Source organism: Bidens hawaiensis, unplaced genomic scaffold (assembly GCF_021521415.1).
Source record: "Bidens hawaiensis isolate Kalapana, Puna unplaced genomic scaffold, B.hawaiensis_p1.1 tig00035563_1, whole genome shotgun sequence".
Classification (NCBI taxonomy): Eukaryota; Viridiplantae; Streptophyta; class Magnoliopsida; order Asterales; family Asteraceae; genus Bidens; species Bidens hawaiensis.
This window is the reverse complement of record NW_027496195.1, coordinates 79,680-97,107: the sequence shown is the minus strand read 5'-3', so window position 1 is coordinate 97,107 and position 17,428 is coordinate 79,680. Positions and strand designations below refer to the sequence as shown.

The window sequence follows — 17,428 nt, the reverse complement described above, 5'->3', positions numbered from 1 at the left end:
TTATGGAGATTTTGGCGGTATTAACTGGCCATGGATGTGACAATATGCATTTGATATTGGTTGATTGTAATTGTTACCAAACCAATGTATAATCCCCTCATGGGCATAAATGTTTTTGCTATAAGTATTGGAGCATATAATTATGCCAAATAAATGTGTACTGGACTTAATAGGTGAACCATTTAATACTCTCTAACTGGCATAACTGGATCCATACATTCTTTCCTCTCCCTCTCTATCTATATATATATATGTATATATATATATATATATATATATATATATATATATATATATTAAGCATATAAAATAATATATATATGTATGTCACATACGTTTGTGCATAGAAAGAAGGCAATTTGTTCCTACAGAATATGCAAAGTATTTTGTGTGATTAAACCATGTCATTAACAACAAAGGTTCGAGCATCTACTCAAATTCAATATGTTTGAATATGTTTTATTGTTTTACTTTAAATCTTGTTTTGTGGGTCATTGAAAATGTGTCAGAACATGAAGTTTACCACTTTTTTGCAGAAGACGGTTCTGTCAGTGGATCTAAATTGTAAAAAGTGCAGGAAGAAAGTAATGACGTTGATATCATCCATCGAAGGTATAGTCTCAATAGTTCTTGATGTTTCAAAATCCACAGCAACCGTAACTGGTGAAGCTGATCCTGTGTCGATTATTAGAAAAGTGAGAAAGTCTAGAAAATCAGCACACATTGTAACCGTTGGACCAGCCAAAGAAGAAAAAAAAGATGACAAAAAAGACGACAAGAAAGATGCTAAGAAATGCGAGAAGAAAGATAGTGAAGCACACAGTGGTGTTGTTCCTGCGACCCCAAGAACATGCCACAGATGCGACGTTTGGTATGTTGTTAATCAGGATTACCTTCATCCTTGTAACATTTTGTGAGTACATTGGATAGATCCATCTTCGTTATATTCGTAGATTGTTTTTTGATGTTCATGATCTTATAAGAATATTATCATTTATGGACGAGATCAGTCAGATTTGCCCCATTATAAGTTTCTTTTAACAACAAACTTATTACATCATTTTTTGTTCAGTATCATTTGAGAAAGGCTCCACATTAACAAACGTACATTACATTGATACTGTTGGACTACAAGAAATTCTAACGGGTTCCTTTTCCTCTCTCTTTTTTTTCTAACCGGAAAGGATTGCCGCACTAGACCAAAATTGTGCGGCTTTAATAATCGGTGGTAATATGTAGTCTTGTAACTATCACATTTTTTAACACTTTCTAATGATAATTGTGTGGTTTTAATTGATTGTAATTATAGAAAAGAAAACCATTGACGGGCTATGCTTGACAAGATGTACTTCTGTATAGAAATACTAGTTTGAGACCCGTGTATCACACGGAGAATTAATGAAAATTACAATATTTAAACGTTAAACAAAATACAATCAATAACACAATTATCATATATTGTTAATACAATTACAACTTTCATTAAAATTACAGGAATTTCAAAGAAAAAACATTACGCAATGAGTTTACAAATAAGAAAAAATTTCCTTGTACATTACATTTGTGGTTGTATTGGTCAGATTACCTTGTTTAACAAGAATCAGAATCTTGAGCCCAAACCTGCTTGTAACTCATCTTGACAAGGCGACGTATAGTTGTCCATGTGAGAACACAGGTTCTTTCAAGTACAAACCAATCCTAGATAATGATTGACTTTGGCTTTTGTTTATGGTCATCGCAAAACATACTGCAAGAGAAAACTGTCGTCTTTGAAATTTATACGGTAGAGAGGAGCAAGACAACAAGTGGTTGTTCTTTTTCTTTTGCAAGTAATGAATTATATGGATTTAATTTAGAGTTATTTATTATTGTCTTAGAGAGAAAAAAAAATGAAAATAGTTAGTGGTGCCAAAAAAAACCGAAAGATCAGGGAAGTCCCTGCAAGAGGCCAAGCAAGGGAAAAAGACCCGCATCTATATTAAAAGACAAAACATCAAAACTAGTCATTTATATTTGTACAATTTTTCAGTAGACGTCCTTTCGCAAACTTAATGACATAAAACATCTTTTGTATTCAAAAACTGTATCACGCTTTGTCCTTTGACACTAATTCCGTTAGTTTTCCTCGTTAAATCTGATCAAATGAACCCCACTTGATGGCAATAGTGTCTTTTCACATCTCTGATTTTTGTCTTAGAATTAATAAAAACCCATTTTTTTTCTCTCTCTCCACAATCTCTCTCTGTGTGAAGACCACCACCGGATTACCACCACCGCCAACTACCCCACCACCGCCACCGGATTGCCACCGGATTGCCACCATCACCGACTACCCCACCACCGCCGTCTCCAAAAACACCACCGTCTCCTATTCATTTGCGGAAAACACCACCATTTCAAATGAACATCAATTTCAGATGAAATTGTGAGATCCAACTATACAGCTGCCACCATCTGCTCACCACTACCATCTGCAGTGGTGATGATACTTGCGGCAAACATTTGCTCACCACCACCTTGTCGGAAACCATTTCAGGAGTCGACTGCCACCGTCTCCTATTGCCAACATTCCAGGAGTTGACTGTTGCAACAAACATTTGCTCACCACTGCCAGAAACCGTTGCGGCAAACATTTGCTCACCACCACCATCTGCCACTGTCTCCTGTTTCAGGAGTCGACTGCCACCACCTTGCCGGGAACCGTTTTAGATGAAAGCGAATCAAGTATCGACTCCTCACCACCACCGTCTCCTATTCATTTGCGGCAAACATCACCATCTGCTCACTACCACCATTACGGCTGTCACCGCCTAGACAACCATCGTGTCTCCTCCCCATATCCGACAATAACAAAACCCTAATTTATGATTTCCCCCAAATTGAATCTCACAATTTCATCTAAAATTGATGTTCATTTGAAATTGTGGTGTTTGCCGCAAATGAATACGAGGCGGTAGTGTTTTTGGAGACGGCGGTGGTGGGGTAGTCGGCGACGGTGACAATCCGGTGGCGGTGGTGGGGTAGTCATATAGCGTTGACGATGGTGGTATTGGGGTGGGTGGTAGAGGTTGTGGTCGGAGGAGTTGCCGAAGGATTTGGGGCGAGGTTTTTTCGACCACGGTGGTGGATTTGAATGATGGTGTTAGTGGTGGTGGTGGCCTTGAACTTATGATGATGATGATGTTGCAGTAGAAGAGAAAGAGTAGAGAGAGAGAATGGATGGATGGATGGATGGAATAGAGAGAGAGAAAGAGAGTGTGTGAGTTGTTTATTTACTTTTTAATATCATTTAATTTTTTATTTTATATAAAAAGACTAAATTACCCTCATGTGCCTGGCACATGACAGAATTTAATAAGAAAACTTAACTGGGTTAGGGTCAAAGGACAAATCGTGATAGAGTTTTTGAATACAAAGGATGTTTTATGTCATTAAGTTTGCGAAAGGATGTCTACTGAAAAAACGTGCAAACATAAAGGACTAGTTTTGATGTTTTGTCATATTAAAAAGTTTTTGATTCTTAGATCCATTCTTTCTTTCACCATCAGTTTTAATGATTTTGACTAAGAGCCTTTTTATTAATATCTATATTTAAGGTACACCTCTTGTACAGTTATATAACAACTTTTAGACCATATATGTTTATTATTTTATATATATGTTGGAAAATTGTATCAAACAACATGGGGAACATGATTATTTTACGGTGAACCCTTACGACTCTTTCAATATTATTAACTCAAACGAAAATTTAAACTATAAAATTACGATATCCTACCACTTTATTTATACTAAACTCAAAACCTAAACTAGCTATGACTCAAACACTTTTAAACATATCCTAATAAAAAGATAAGCATACTTAACTTTAAGCAACTAATAAAACTTAAATAATTAACTCAAGCTCAAATTCTAATATTTTAAACTCTATCAAGATTAACCCTTTATTGTATAGTATCAAACCAGCCTGACGATTCTTTAGCAGGCGCAATCGTTGCTTCTGACAATCGTTGGCTTCTTAAACCATTCGGTGTACTCGTTTCACACCCTGATTTCATTTGGCATGGATAGATGGCAGCGCAAGAACACGACTTCGTCCTTGACAGTCCCACAATGTGGAATTCCGCTAGTGTAATGGCCTAGCACATAATGAAGGAATGCTGTCAAGGAAGCGTGAGAGGGCTCAGAGTTGTATTTGTTGCTTATATTCTTAATACTTTTTGTTTTAGTTAATTTTTCGCTCTTTTTTATACTCAATATTATGGGTTCCTTTAAGTGAAAGCGACGCCCAATAGTAAGTTTTCCATTAGTGTTATTAAAAGTTCTTTACTCTAATTTTTTTCTTTTTACCAAAGAGTTTATAGTCTAAGGGTATCAAGGTTTTCAAAAGAAATTTATGCTCGTAAGGTTGAGGATTCAAGTTTCATGGAGGACATATATGTAGATTTAGTAGTAAGAATGTAAGATTATAAAGGGTGTGTGAGCACGTAAATGAATAATAACAAATTCAAAGCTCTTTTTTTTTTTCTCTCTAAAGTTGTTCAACTTAATTATGTGTTCTAATCTTGTACAATTTTTTTAATGTTAAGAAAAAAATAAAACAAAATGAAATAGATGAAACATGTATGAATTTTGAATACTATTAAATTGAGTTGAGTTAATTTGAATGTAAATAAAAACAAAGTTTACAAAATCATAACAAAGTTTGATAATTGTTCAAATTAAATTACATACATATGATCCAATATCAAAATTTGTAGGCTAGCAGTGTGGGCTAGTAGTTATTCAATTTAGCCGGTATAGTCGAGAATTTCACGTTGCATGTAGAATCATGGATGAGTATAAATATTCAACCTCTCCCGCATATTAAGGCAAGACGGTTTGCCCTAATTCCTCTCACTTTTTAAGAGACAAATACTTATTTTCTAGCTGAAACTTCAATGCCACATGGAGAACATCATCTTACTATGTCGAGACTAACGATTTCCTACTTGTACAAATTACATCCTCAGCCCTCCAAACGAATATTTGCTTCAGCTGTAAACAATGATATTTTGATATTAAAAAGAATCAACTGTTCAATTAAAATTATTGTTGTCTCTTGACATGTCACCCCTTTGATCGAAAGCCTTCGTTTTTTCAGTAACCACTCCATCCATGCTTGAGATGCCTGCCAACACAGACAAGCAACAATAATAAAAAAAATATCCATCTTTAATAAAATAAAAGATTCAATATATTATGAAAAAAAACCAAAATGAAATAAATATTTTTTTTGGGTGTAATAGTAAATTTATACGCACCAAAGTGTCGGTTGGGACGGGCACCACAAACACGGATGTCAAACTGAAAGTTCAAAACTCTACAATTGACCCAAGTCAAATTGAGGTTTGTGAAAAAGCTTCATGATTCTAACAGCGGCTCAAACGGGGTATCCGACATGTACTTGATTGGAATGCGATTATGTACCTCAAGTATGGTTATTGAGGGTCATCTTCTGCATCAACCAGAATAAACGAATTCAGTTTAGTAAAAGGAAACAGACTTGTAACAATTGTTTATCATAACTCAATATGTACTAAGAAACTCACGTATAGATACAGGATCTATATGTACAAAGAAACTTGCAGCCACAATCATATAAGAAAACAAGAGCATTAATCCTTTGAAATAATTTGATGTTCCCTCCTGCAAGTTTAGTCAAACTTTGAGTCAATATGTTGAAATAATCAAACAAAGTGTAGGTGTTCAAGAGAATATTAGACATCTAACAAATAGTCAAACTTTGCAATATTCATGAGAAGGAATAATATTTTTAATATTCAAACCTGCAGCATGAAGGATACTACCAGCACTGTCATAAAAAGAGTGGCTGTCTCAAAAGGTTCAAAATCGAGGTCCATCGGGCGTCCGATTATCCACCCAACAACCACAGAAATTGGCATCTGTAAATGAATACGTTAACAATGGTGATGAATCTTTTTTAGTCATTGTATTCAACACTTGTCAAAGTTTCAAACATATATAACACACAATTTAATTGATAAGAAATAGCTAGCATATGATCATTTAATAGAGATTAGTGTCATTAATATTTAATACTGAAATAACTAAGAGTCTAAGACACTTAATGAACACCTACCACAAACATGGATATTTGAATCGGTTGGGATGGGCACCATCCGTGGTGCTTCGCTTATATACTCCTCCATTGTCACAAGAAATGATTGTGGAGGCTGCAAAAGATTAAATTATTAATAATACTCCCGACCTTATAAAGTTTTAAAAATAATGATAATAATAGTAGTAGTAGTAATAATAATAATAATAATAATAATATAGTAAACTTAACTCTCTAATAATAATAATAATAATTGTAGGTCCCAACGCGGGTGGATCTAACAATAATCTTGGATCAACCGTGCTTAGTGCTAACGGAAATCACACTAAGCCACCTAAGCGGTCTCGGATCTTGAGATGTTATTTTCGGGAGGTTTGAGAGAAAGAGAGAGAGCCGAGAGAAAGAGAGAATGAAACCTACAATTATTTCTCTTGGTCAACTATTATAGTGAAGTTTTTCTATTGGTCAACTATCAACTCTTGTTCTTCTCATGGCATGCTTCCTATTTATAGTGAACCATGCATGAGAAGTAGGTCACATCAAATGCCCAATGGGCTTTACAACATTATTTCTCTTGGGCCTATTACATTCAATACTAACAACTAAATCCCAAAACATATAATTACAATACAAAAGACTAAAACAAAATGGGACTAACAATCTCCCTCTAGTCTTTAGTATTGGAACCCGTCGGTGTTGTAATCCAGCCAACCGTCCTCGGGTAGTGGAAGTTCAACAACTCTTCTAATAAATTTGTTGAAGGCTTCCACTATCCGATCTGTGTTCTGACGACCGATGTCCTCGACGTTCCCAGGGGTGAATTGTAGAGCTTCTTGATGTCTTCTATGTGCAGCCCCATAAGCTCGTGCTCATCAAATACGCGAATTTCAGGCAGATCTTTGCAGCGTATGACGGCCTCCCCTGTTGTGTTGTCGAATTCCCAGCCAATGAAGTCTCGGAGGATGTTGGGAATAAAGGGCTCTCCATGGTAGATGATATGACAATTCTTTGGGGCCCTGTATCTCCACATTGTTTGTGGCTCTCCGGTGGCTGGGTCTATCTCCCTTGGGTTCTTGTACTTCCGACCCTTATTCGGCTCAAAATCTTTGTAGTCGACCTTCGACTGACAATGAAAATAATCTGGAATCCAACTATCCAATGTACTTCTAACCGCACCATGGCCTAGAGCTTTTCAAAGATAATTAATGTCAAGCTCTGGTAATGACTTCAGCTCATGGTGGTTGAGATAAATCAGATCACCACTATACCGTCTAATCTCCCAACACGCGTTCTCCTTATTATACTTCGCGTATACAATTAGAGAGTCATCATGGTAAGGATAGATAAGATCGCGGGCGCATGCACGACTTGACACAATATGATTCTTTCTCTTCCTCTTCCTCTTTGGTGGTTCCTGTGTCAAGTCGTCAGTTGGATTGGAAACGGGATCAGCAGCAGGATTCTTTGAAGCTTGAACTTGAGCAGGAGGAGTGTCTGGATTAGGTGAGTAGTTTATGTAGTCATCTTCAACCCCTTCCTCTGTATTATGATCAATAAGATGCTCCAAGTTCTTTCCTGCTTCAATAAAGTCATCCATAACACTTGCAAAGTCATCAGGAAATAAATCTTTATACATGTCAGTAATCTATGTATCATGCTCCCTGACTTTGCCGGCTGAGTCGTGAGAAGTAGGGTCTTGAATATCTTGCTGAGTGTGTGGAGGTGATTGAGTGTCAACTCCACCTCCACCTCCTACTGATCCGGCTCCTCCATCTCTTCCATTTCCGCCATCATCATCACCGTCGTCATCCTCATCAAAGCTATCATGAACGTCATCATCGTCATCATCTTCTTCATCATCATCCTCATCATCTTCATCATCACCACCAACACCAACATCTTCCTTATCACCTTCATCACTACCACCAACACCGCTAGACTGGCCGCCCTGTTGTACTAATCGACCAACAGTCGCCTCTCCTTCAGATGCCTCAACCCTAACTCCTCACAAGGCCACACTCAGACCTGCTGTAGGCTGCGAACCACCAGCCTAAGAAGTCTCACCAGACCTTCTCCAACTTCTGAAAACCGTATCAAGCCTATCCTCCAAACCATGAAAATCATCTTCATGAATACCCATAAGGTCTGAGGCCGCTTGGTATTTGCTCACCATTTCTTCATTTGTTTTGAGTTGAAGCTCATTTAGACGGTCGTGTTCCATCACCTTTTGTTGAATTGCCTCCATCTCGGCTCTGAGTGAATCGAGGGAAGCAGAAGAAGCGAGCTGATTCTCTAAATTTGTAACTCTGGAGTTCGTAGCTTCATTATCAACATCCCATCTTCGAGTGGCATCTTCAATTTTCTTGTTAACACTAGTTTTGAGAGCACTTGCAGATGGCAGGTTTCTTTCAAGAGTGGCCAATCTGTCAGCAAGCCTTGAATTATCTACTCTCAGGTTTGCGTTTTCTGAAGCTTCTCGGTTCATTAGTACTTGAAGATTCTGGATTCAGGTGTGGAAGGTGTTGGTCAATAATCTTTGATTTTCAGCAAGTGCGTCGCTTGCTTCCTTCTGTTCTTCCAACACCCTTATCCTCTCCCTCAGAGCCACATTCTCTTCCTCATCCTCCACCGCCTTCTGTTTCATTTCTTTAATAAACTTGAGGAGCACAATTTCTCGCTCCGCCCTTTTAGCGTTTGATTCCTCCAGCGTGACGATTTATCGAGGATAGGATCGGCGTACACTGGAGGTGTCGAAGACATTCCTCGGGCAATGGGTTTGGGTGAGATAATGGTGGATGGTGGGGTGGTGGACATTATGGGTGTTGAGGTTGTTTGCAAAGGTAGGGTGATGGGTTGGGTAAGGATTGGTGAAGTTGTAGTGGTGGGTGGTGTTGGTTGTGTCATAGGTGGAGTTATGGTTTGGGTTGGGGAAGTTATAACGGTCTAGCTCCATAAGCTTGTTGTTTGGATTGGTGAGCTGAAGACAAGTGAATATGAAGGAAGTTGTAGGTTCGGTGATAGGTTGAGTGGGTGGTGCTGTGGGTTGGTCTTGAGGAGGTGAGGGTGGTATTTGGGGCAGGAAGGTAGAAATTGGGAGGTCTGTTGAAGTAGTTTCAGGTGAGGATTCAGGTGAGTCGTGGAGTAAGGTTTTGGTTTTCTTGGATTTGGATTTCTTTCTTGTCTTTGGCTTCTTGTGAGTAGGGATTTGGATTTTTGTTACATCTAATGCTTTGAGGGCTTGGGCTAGGGCTTCTTTGGTGATTTTGGGTTGGTCAGATGGTTTGTCTTGTGAGGGAATCTTGACAATAATCTTGGATGACTTCTGGGAGTCCCCAAGTTTCCTCAGACGCTTCAAGGGCGGCTGGCCTTTCTCTTCCTCCTCAAGCTCAATAATCTTGCCCTTCTCAGCCACCTTCCTCTTTAAATCGTGTTTGGCTTTTGTGCGGTCCTCGGTCGGCTCATCACTAGAATCAGCCTCAATCTCAGCATCCAACTCCTCAATCTCTTCACTTTCAACATCTTCATCACCCGTAGTCTCAGTTTCCTCAAACAAACCAAACTTAGGACCTGGCCTTGGTCCAACGTACTGGTGTCCCCTTCCTTTGGTGCTAAGAAACACGCCAAAGATTGACATCTTGATCTCATTCACATGATAGGGCTCGGGATATGACTTCTTGTCCTTAGCTTTCTTTGATCCTGACCTAGAGACATCTGGAATTAGATCATCAAGAAGCATCTGTACAAATCTGGGGTACATAAGCCATGTCACCCCACTCCTAATATTCCCCAACATGCATAGGAATATCCTTCGAGAGTAATTGAACTTCTCTCGAGTCGTCAATGCAAACATAATGCGGACCCTGTCAGCACTCATGCTATCAACTCCTCCACGAATATCAGCAAAGCAATGAGTGACTATGTGGAATAGAAACCTCCAGTATGGTGGAAGATGTTTCTTCTCGAGGCTCTTCCACTCAGTGTCGTATCCCATCTGTGTAACAAAATCGACCAGCTTCTTCCTGTCTCCCTTCTCATATGTATAATCTAGTTGGTCAGCAATCTTCAACACCCGTCTAATATCTGCTTCAGTGATGGTCAACTCTTTTCTTGCAACTGTTGTTGTAAACGATAGAGAATCATCGGAAACCTTGGCAAACGCCCCGAAGTCCAAGACCCACTTGTAGTAAATAGTTGGGTCAGCTGAGATGGCATGTGCAAGGGGTGCTTGCTTGAGCCCTTTGACCATAGAAGTGAATACTTTATCTGCCTTAGACTTAGGCAACCCGAGAGCACAAAGTTATTATGACCCTGAAATTAAACCATAAGATCATGAGAATCATCATTATAACAGAACAGAATAAATTATATACATATGCCTTAAGTATTTACATATTGTATAATTTAATTAATTAATTATAGTTAAAAATATTATATACATTATAGTTTTAATAAGTTAATAAGTTATATTTTGTCAATTGATAAGTTACTAAGTCCAAAAAGTACAAAGATTAAGTCCAAATCAGTCCAAAAGTTCAAACAGTCCAACAGTCCAATAGCTTCAATCTCAAAACCTATTTATTACTTGAATCATCAATTATACCAATTTATTACTTGATATTTACATCTTGCTATGTCACGACTGTTGTGTGGCAAAGATTTAGAAAATGGGTGACGTGTGTCTAATAACCCTATAATAATGACCCTCACAACTAAACTTTAATTATTAAAACGAAAATCCTAAAACCACACACAACCGGCAAGTGTACCGATCGCAAGTAGTATAGACTTAGGAAGTCCGAGTATCGAACACGTGGACACGTAAGAACGCTAAAGATCACTAACCCTAGACAAGACCTACCTTAGAATAATATTTAATTGATTTTTGATTTTTAATTACTTAACTGAACTAACTAGACTGACTGACAAAACTTACCAAAAATATAAAATTTAACGGAAAACTAACTGAGTTGACTTCGGATGGAGAAAAACGTCTACATAGGTCTGAATCAAATTGTAGGCCTAACAAGCTAACGGATTGAATGATATCAAGACACCGGTTCCTAAAGATGACACGACTAAGGATCGCTCGGGCTCACTGGATTACCTCTCGGTCTCACACAACAAACCCTAACTACTCAAAAATCGCCTAAAACGACCAAGCCGGGAACCAATTGCTAACGTGTTCTAATGAAGGATCACATCTCGGTCTCACCAACACTCGACCCTAATGGCAATGAATACTACACAACCAAGGATAGAGGAACAATTCAACTTAAACTAAAATAGATCAACTAGTCGCTCAAACACCTAAACCTGACAAGAAACGAACTCGCTCTCGCGCAATCCTTATTCTAGCATGCAAAGGTAATGAGAAAACCCTAACTTCTTATCACCTCTCGGTCTCAAAGAAGGTGTCTAACCGCTGTACTTAATCCAAATAATCATGCAACAAAACCCTACGGTTGTACCTACCGCAAACAAACCCTAAACACAAAGTCTATAATCAAACAATGCACCGATCAATCAATACAAAACTAATCAATCAACACACGGGGTTTATGCAATGAATCACCAAAATTTCCAGCCCTTAAACACAACCTATTTCATGTCTAAATCAAACTTTACAATAGCAATTCAAGTCTATCAATCAAACAATCCAACAAGCTCATAAAAACCTAACAAGAATCATCATTCCTAGGTAGAACTAACAAGATTAGCCGAGCATATTTTTTAGACAGCAGCAAACACTTAACAAAATCATCATCAAACTCATACCAATCATCATAATAATCATCCAACAATCAATACTAACCAATAACAACTCAATCCTTAAAGCAATTGCAAAACTAGTTAACAATTCAACAAGTATAAGAAAGATTGATGAACAATAGTTGAAAGAAAGGATATGAGATGGTATCCGGGTGCTCTTTGCTGCTGTAAAACTGATGTAAAATCTTCCCGAGGCTTGGTTCTTGCTTGTTCTTCCTTCCTTAGCCGCCACAAGTCCAAACCCTAGCTCCACAAAACTTTTTCTCCTTTTCTTCTTGAACCACCTGCGGCGATCGGACTAGTATCCAGCTCCTAGGGTTTTTTTTTTTTTTTTTTTTTTTATTATTATGTTATAATATAATATGGTCTTGGGTCTCCATGATTCATACGGGTCGGGCCTTGAGCTTTGTCTTGAACTTGTATGCGTAAAAAGGCTCGTAGAATGCTCGAAAAGTCCCGGTTTTCTTCTTTCTTTCACCTAAAACCTACAAGATTAATAAATTTATGTAAAACCTATCTAAAACGAGTTAAAACATATAAAATATAATATAAAACGTAGATAAAACGTGCGGAAAATACGTGTGTTTTACAACACATCAAATATCCCCACACTTAAGACTTTTTCGTCCCTGAAAAAGAATACTACAAGGATCATACCCGAGTTCAACCGACAACTCTTGGTTTTATTTATTTACTATTATTATTAATATTATTATATTTTTTTCTTTTTAAAGTATTACAACAAGTGACCCGTTACCCCTTCCAACTTTCACCTAATAAGCCAGATCAGGTCGATTGCCGGTATTGCTGTCCACTTTAAACCCGTGCCCCTAATACTTACCGAGGCAAATAAGGCGTGACAATTCTATTAATTTGTATGACTAAGTGGAACCCACACCTAAAAGCCCTGATGCCACTTCACCAATTCCATTATGGTTTTATTGGGCCGAGCCACCCCAACTTGACTTAAACCTATTGCCACATGATTAAAACATTTTGACTCATATACAACCTATAAACTCTAGCTTGGTCAAGATCGACCGACAGTAGTTTCCTTCATAGTGGTTTTGATTTAAAATATTTTTTTTCCTGCCTTTTGGCTTTTTGCATTTTTTTTCTACCATGTTGAACGAAACTACAGAAATGGATCAAGGCTCAGGTCTGCGCCACCGCGCAACAGAGGGCCGAGCAAAACTGTCTTCTGCTAGCATCAACGTTCAGGTATGCGCCACCGCGCAACAAAGTACGGAGCTTCACAGGAAAAGACGCATATACAAAAGATTAAACAAATAATATACAGACGATCATGTGACTCGAGGCTTGAGTATGACCCGGCTTTTCATTCTAGTCCTGTCACGAGCTTCGTTAAACAAACAAAACCCCTAAGATGTTTCCCACTAAAGTCAGGCCATTTAAAAGGTTCAATTAGGTCAACAACCAAACTGCCCTTTCATTCTCAAAGGCTGAGCCTACCGACACACGATTACTGAGTCTAAACCGTTCGGTTACCATACATTACGTGCGGGTTTAATGGGCACTATTCTTATATTTTTGAAACCACCAAGAATTTATAGAATAACCACTACTTGGTAATAATATCATCTCCTGTTTAACGTGGAGAAAACACATTTCAAGGGACTATTTTTTTTTTTTTTAAATTTTCCTACAACTAAGTAAAATAAACCCCCATCCCCACACTTAGAACGAAATCGTCCTCGATGAGTATAAGGAAAGAAATAAAATAAAATAAAATAAAATAAAATAAAAATAAAACAGAAAATAAAGATAAAGTATACAAGACTAAAACAAAGAACGGGTTACTCCCCTGGTTTGTGTGCGGAATCTTCAACAGCTGAGTAGTATCCAAACGACCATATAGCATTTCATTCGCGGCCGCAACCTCGGGAAAACCTGTTCCAAAATGCCACCATAGCTACCATGCGCATAATATAACCTGCAAAACTTAAAATCGCTCGCATGTAGCGGCGTACAATACGGAAAACAAAAACATAAAGAAATAAACATTTTTTTTATATATATAGGATACTCCTTAAATCGACCGACTCGAATGGAGATTGAGTACGAGCAGTTTCATCTTGGAACAACCTGAAATAGAAAAAACAAAGAAAACAGATAGCATCACACAAATACATAAATACAAACTCTACAACTCGGGCAGTCTCCCGAGTGTGCATCCATCGGGTCTAAGTCTCGGAGAGCGCGTCAAGGTAGAATACTTCGACCGTCTGATCACTCACCGACTCTCCTATGTAGTGCTTCAGTCTGTGACCGTTCACCTTAAACTTCCCGCCTTTATCCTCTATCTCGACAGTGCCATACGGGAAGACCTCAGTGACCGTAAACGGTCCCGACGATCGGGATCTCAACTTTCCCGGGAATAACCTCAACCGGGAGTTATACAATAAAACCAAATCCCCACACTTGAACTGCTTGCTACCCTTCAACTTCCTATCATGCAGTTCCTTCTTCCGCTCCTTATACCTAAATGATTGCGCGTAAGCGTGATATCTCAGCTCCTCCAACTCATGCAACTGGTGGAAACGAGTGCTCTTTGCGGCAGACATATCGAAATTGACCCTCTGTAGGGCCCAAGAATCACGGTGCTCTAACTCGACAGGCAGGTGGCAGGCCTTCCCATAAATCATCCTAAACGGTGTGGAACCGGTCGGAGTTTTGTAGGCAGTACGGAAGGCCCACAACGCATCATCTAACTTGTCGGACCAATCCCGACGATTCGAACCAACCGTTTTCTCAAGAATACGTTTGATCCCCCGGTTACTCACTTCTACCTGCCCACTAGTCTGTGGGTGGTAGGCGGTTGCAATCCGATGGGTGACCCCATAGCGACGCAACGCCTTCTCCATCTGCGCATTGCAGAAGTGAGTTCCTCTATCACTGATCAACGCCTTCGGGACACCAAAACGAGCAAAAAGGCTCTTGAGAAAACGGAGTACAACTTGGGCATCATTAGTAAGTAAGGCCTTGGCCTCAACCCACTTCGAGACATAATCAACCGCCACGAGTATATACTTGTTCCCACGCGAAGATGGAAACGGTCCCATGAAATCAATGCCCCACACATCGAAAACATCACAAACCTGAATAGCATTCTGGGGCATTTCATTTCGCGACGAGATGTTACCAACACGCTGGCAACAATCACAACTCTTCACAAACGTGTGCGCATCCTTAAAAATCGAAGGCCAATAGAATCCACAATCAAACACCTTCTTTGCCGTCAAACTCGCACCGTGGTGACCTCCTGTCGGTCCAACATGGCAATGGCTCAGGATCTGCCATCCCTCCTTAACGTCAACACACCTCCTGATCAACTGGTCAGCACCTATACGAAAAAGATACGGGTCGTCCCACAGGTAAAACTTGACATCAGCAAAGAATTTCTTCTTTTGCTGGTAAGACATCTTCGGGTAGTACCCGTCAGCAAGATAGTTCGCAAAGTCGGCGAACCATGGGAAACCCTCATCCTGAGCCGAAACAAACATAAGACTCTCTGTCGGAAAGTGGTCATTAATCCTGACCCCCGGCTCTCCTAACTCAGCTCCCTCAAGACACGAAAGATGATTGGCCGCCACATTCTCGGCCCCCTTCTTATCACGGATTTCGATATCAAACTCTTGAAACAAAAGGATCCAACGGATAAGACGTGGCTTAGCATCCTGTTTGCTAAAGAGATAACGAATGGCAGAATGATCCGTGTACACAATCTTCTTGGACAGAACAAGATAGGACCTGAATTTGTCGAATGCAAACACCACAACTAAAAGCTCTTTCTCGGTGGTGGTGTAACTCTCCTGTGCACCATTCAGGGTCCGGCTCGCATAGTAAATCGGATGGAAGTGTTTATCCTTCCGCTGTCCAAGAACCGCTCCGACTGCGAAGTCGCTCGCATCACACATCAACTCAAAGGGAAACGACCAGTCGGGAGCAATCATGATCGGGGCGTTAACGAGTTTGTTTTTTAAAAGATCAAATGCCTCGATACACTGCTCAGAAAACACAAACGGGGCATCCTTCTCCAAGAGTTTAGTCATGGGTCTCGCAATCTTAGAAAAATCTTTAATGAACCGGCGATAGAACCCAGCATGACCCAGAAAACTCCGGATGGATCTCACGGACGTGGGCGGGGGAAGATTAGAGATGGTATCGACCTTCGCTCGGTCGACCTCTATCCCCGCACTCGAAATACGATGCCCCAAAACGATGCCCTCGCGTACCATGAAGTGACACTTCTCCCAGTTAAGAACTAAGTTGGTGTCAACGCGTCGGACCAACATCCTCTCAAGGTTGGAGAGACACCGATCGAAAGAGCTCCCGAATACAGAAAAATCGTCCATGAACACCTCCATGGAGTCCTCGATCATGTCATGAAATATAGTCACCATGCACCTCTGAAATGTGGCTGGAGCGTTACACAGTCCGAACGGCATACGTCGATAGGCAAACGTATCGTATGGGCAGGTAAACGTGGTTTTCTCCTGGTCATCGGGAGCAATAGGAATCTGAAAGTACCCGGAGAAACCATCTAAGAAGCAGTAGTACTGCTGACCTGCCAAACGCTCCAACATCTGATCAATGAAAGGTAGAGGAAAGTGGTCTTTCCTCGTGGCATCATTCAGTCTGCGGTAATCGATGCAGACTCTCCAACCGGTCACAGTCCTAGTGGGAATGAGCTCGTTCCTCTCATTGGTGACGACAGTCATGCCACCCTTTTTAGGAACCACTTGGACTGGACTAACCCATGAACTATCAGAAATGGGGAAAATGATCCCCGCATCAAGGAGTTTGATGATTTCCTTCTTCACGACCTCCTGCATCTTCGGATTAAGCCGCCTCTGCGGCTGAACGACAGTTCTATAATTATCCTCCATGAGGATTTTATGCATGCAAAACGAAGGGTTGAAACCCTTGATGTCGATAATCTTCCATGCAATCTTTCTCTCCCGAAGCAATGAAATTGCGTATTAGTTATCAATGTATTAGGTTGTGATATCAATAAAAAATATATTAGTGTATCTAGCTAGCATATTAGTGCCCAAAATTAAATACCAGTTTGCACGGGGTTCATTGAGAAGTTAAGATTAGATGAGTACGCGCATGTTTTTGTTGTTTTGTTTTTTAAATCTAACATATAAGATTTTAATCTCATAAAATATATGCTTAAATCATATGTGATTTATGATCTCTATGTCGTCATATGTTTATGATCATATATAAATAGACTTTTTTTTAATGTATTCTACTTTATCCATGCTAAAATCATGTTCTTTCACCTTATTCATATTTTTGATCGAATTTGACGTTTTCAATCCCTCTATATATGTTCATTTTCTTACTTTTAATCTTCAAGTTTTTCATAACTAAACTAAAAAATTTATGAAATAGTTATTTAACTCAAAAAAATGTAAGATGCGTTATCTATAATAATGACATATGAGTTCATTAGGATTGACGTTATACAGTACCTAAATCAATAGACTAGAGAGTTATAATGAAGTG

The 17,428-nt window shown here is 39.4% G+C and overlaps 1 protein-coding gene and 1 long non-coding RNA gene across 2 annotated transcripts; one reads left to right on the top strand and one right to left on the bottom strand.

The window, feature by feature from the left end:
* Positions 1 to 512: 512 nt before the first annotated feature.
* LOC143587561 (heavy metal-associated isoprenylated plant protein 43-like) lies at positions 513 to 917 on the top strand. Its single transcript, XM_077068820.1, has one exon. It carries the CDS (start codon positions 513 to 515, stop codon positions 915 to 917), a length of 405 nt encoding a protein of 134 aa, XP_076924935.1.
* A 4,531-nt stretch (positions 918 to 5,448) lies between these two features.
* Positions 5,449 to 5,940, bottom strand: LOC143587563 (uncharacterized). Its single transcript, XR_013144914.1, has 3 exons — positions 5,829 to 5,940; positions 5,592 to 5,688; positions 5,449 to 5,497 (listed from the first exon to the last, which is right to left on the bottom strand). It is a non-coding gene; the product is annotated as an uncharacterized LOC143587563 (long non-coding RNA).
* Positions 5,941 to 17,428: the final 11,488 nt, after the last annotated feature.